Raw genomic sequence first — 1,395 nt, 5'->3', positions numbered from 1 at the left:
AGCGAAATGGTTCGTGTCAGAACAGCTTCTCGCTCGCCTGCTTAACCTGCCGTATTTTTTTCTCTATTTTTCCATTTACAGTTCGCTTCTTATGTTTGTTCTTGATATATATGTTAATTTCTCGCAGCATTTAAGTAAACACAGTATTTTTTAAGATACTGACAGCATTCGTATAGTATCTATTTCCTTCAAGTAACCCTATAAATCATGCACCTACCTTTTATTTACATATCTACAAACGGAAATTGTAGTCTACATACTAAGTTCAAGAATATATTTGTTTATTGTTCTTTATTAAACGCACGTCTGAAGAAAGAACTCCGCGACCCGTGGCACTGACCTCGCTTGAGCGTGTACCCGAAGGGCACGTCGAGGTCCACGCCCGTCGTGCAGTTCCAGCGCTCGTTGCGGAACTGGTACTGGCACTCGTTGATGCCTCTGCGGGCGCCGGCGCTCACGCTCTTGATGGTGTCGGGGTTGCTCTGGCACACGGCCACCTGCTGCTGCACCAGCCCCGGCAGGTGCTGACAGATGCTCACTGCTGACGACGTGCTGACGTTCTGCACTTCCTGGTCGCCCTGGGGCAACAGCGGCGTCACGCCCACCACGCCCAGGTACCTGTCAGGGGCGGGAAAGACAGGCGAGGTGAGTTACTGGATAAAGGGAGTAAAGAAATACTGAACATAATTCTATTTTACACAATTAAATCGATAGAAACATAAGCACGTAAATAAATAGGTCAGTGAACGTGATACAGAAATAAATATCACAAAATAGAAAAAGTTAGTATTTTTTTCATTATGCTTTTACTCGAGAAATGGAAAGGATTTGGGTGGGGTTAAATAACCTCGAATAAATTTGTACTTAGTCACATACACCAGAAAAAAATCCTTAAAGGCATGCGCGTGGGAGATGACCGGCAGACCAGACAGGCGGAAAAACAAACTTGGAAACAGACATACAAATTAGACATAAACGAACCCATGGACATAACACACAACAAAATAGACAGAAACGAACCCGTGAACATAACACACACGTCTCACCCACATAACCCGCATCGCCAAGACAAGCCTCTACAAACTCTCGTCTTTACCCACCTCAATGAATTCCGGAAAAAAACATCCATCCATCGAACGCTATACCCGAGCATCGATAAAAACGCATAATACTCTTCCACGAGCTTTCGCAACTCCGCCGGCCGAGGCATTAGCGCTTCGAGGGGGTAGGCAACATGCGATCGAGCGGTGTGCGGTTACTTGCGCTTAAATACGCTGGTCCCGATTCGCTCCACTGGCCGACGTGAAACCCGATTTTTCTGAGAGTGGAAATTATACCGAGAAAGATTTACATATTTCTTTAGCCTCCGCTTACTTATTCCGCTCATTCACTTAT

General features: G+C 45.5%; 1 protein-coding gene across 1 annotated transcript in view; it reads right to left on the bottom strand.

The window, feature by feature from the left end:
• LOC119589342 (protein Wnt-16-like) overlaps nt 1–1,210 on the bottom strand; it is a 50,713-nt gene extending 49,503 nt beyond the window's left edge. Inside the window, exons 1-2 of the mRNA XM_037937962.1 lie at nt 1,146–1,210; nt 341–618 (exon numbers count right to left, since the gene is read on the bottom strand). Of these exons, the coding sequence (XP_037793890.1) occupies nt 341–618; nt 1,146–1,210 (343 nt within the window). The remainder of the gene's footprint in view (nt 1–340; nt 619–1,145) is intronic.
• Nucleotides 1,211–1,395: the final 185 nt, after the last annotated feature.

The sequence above is a fragment of the Penaeus monodon genome, chromosome 25, assembly GCF_015228065.2.
Source record: "Penaeus monodon isolate SGIC_2016 chromosome 25, NSTDA_Pmon_1, whole genome shotgun sequence".
Lineage (NCBI taxonomy): Eukaryota > Metazoa > Arthropoda > Malacostraca > Decapoda > Penaeidae > Penaeus > Penaeus monodon.
Note: the sequence above shows the minus strand (reverse complement) of the source record. Positions and strands in the feature narration are given on the sequence as shown.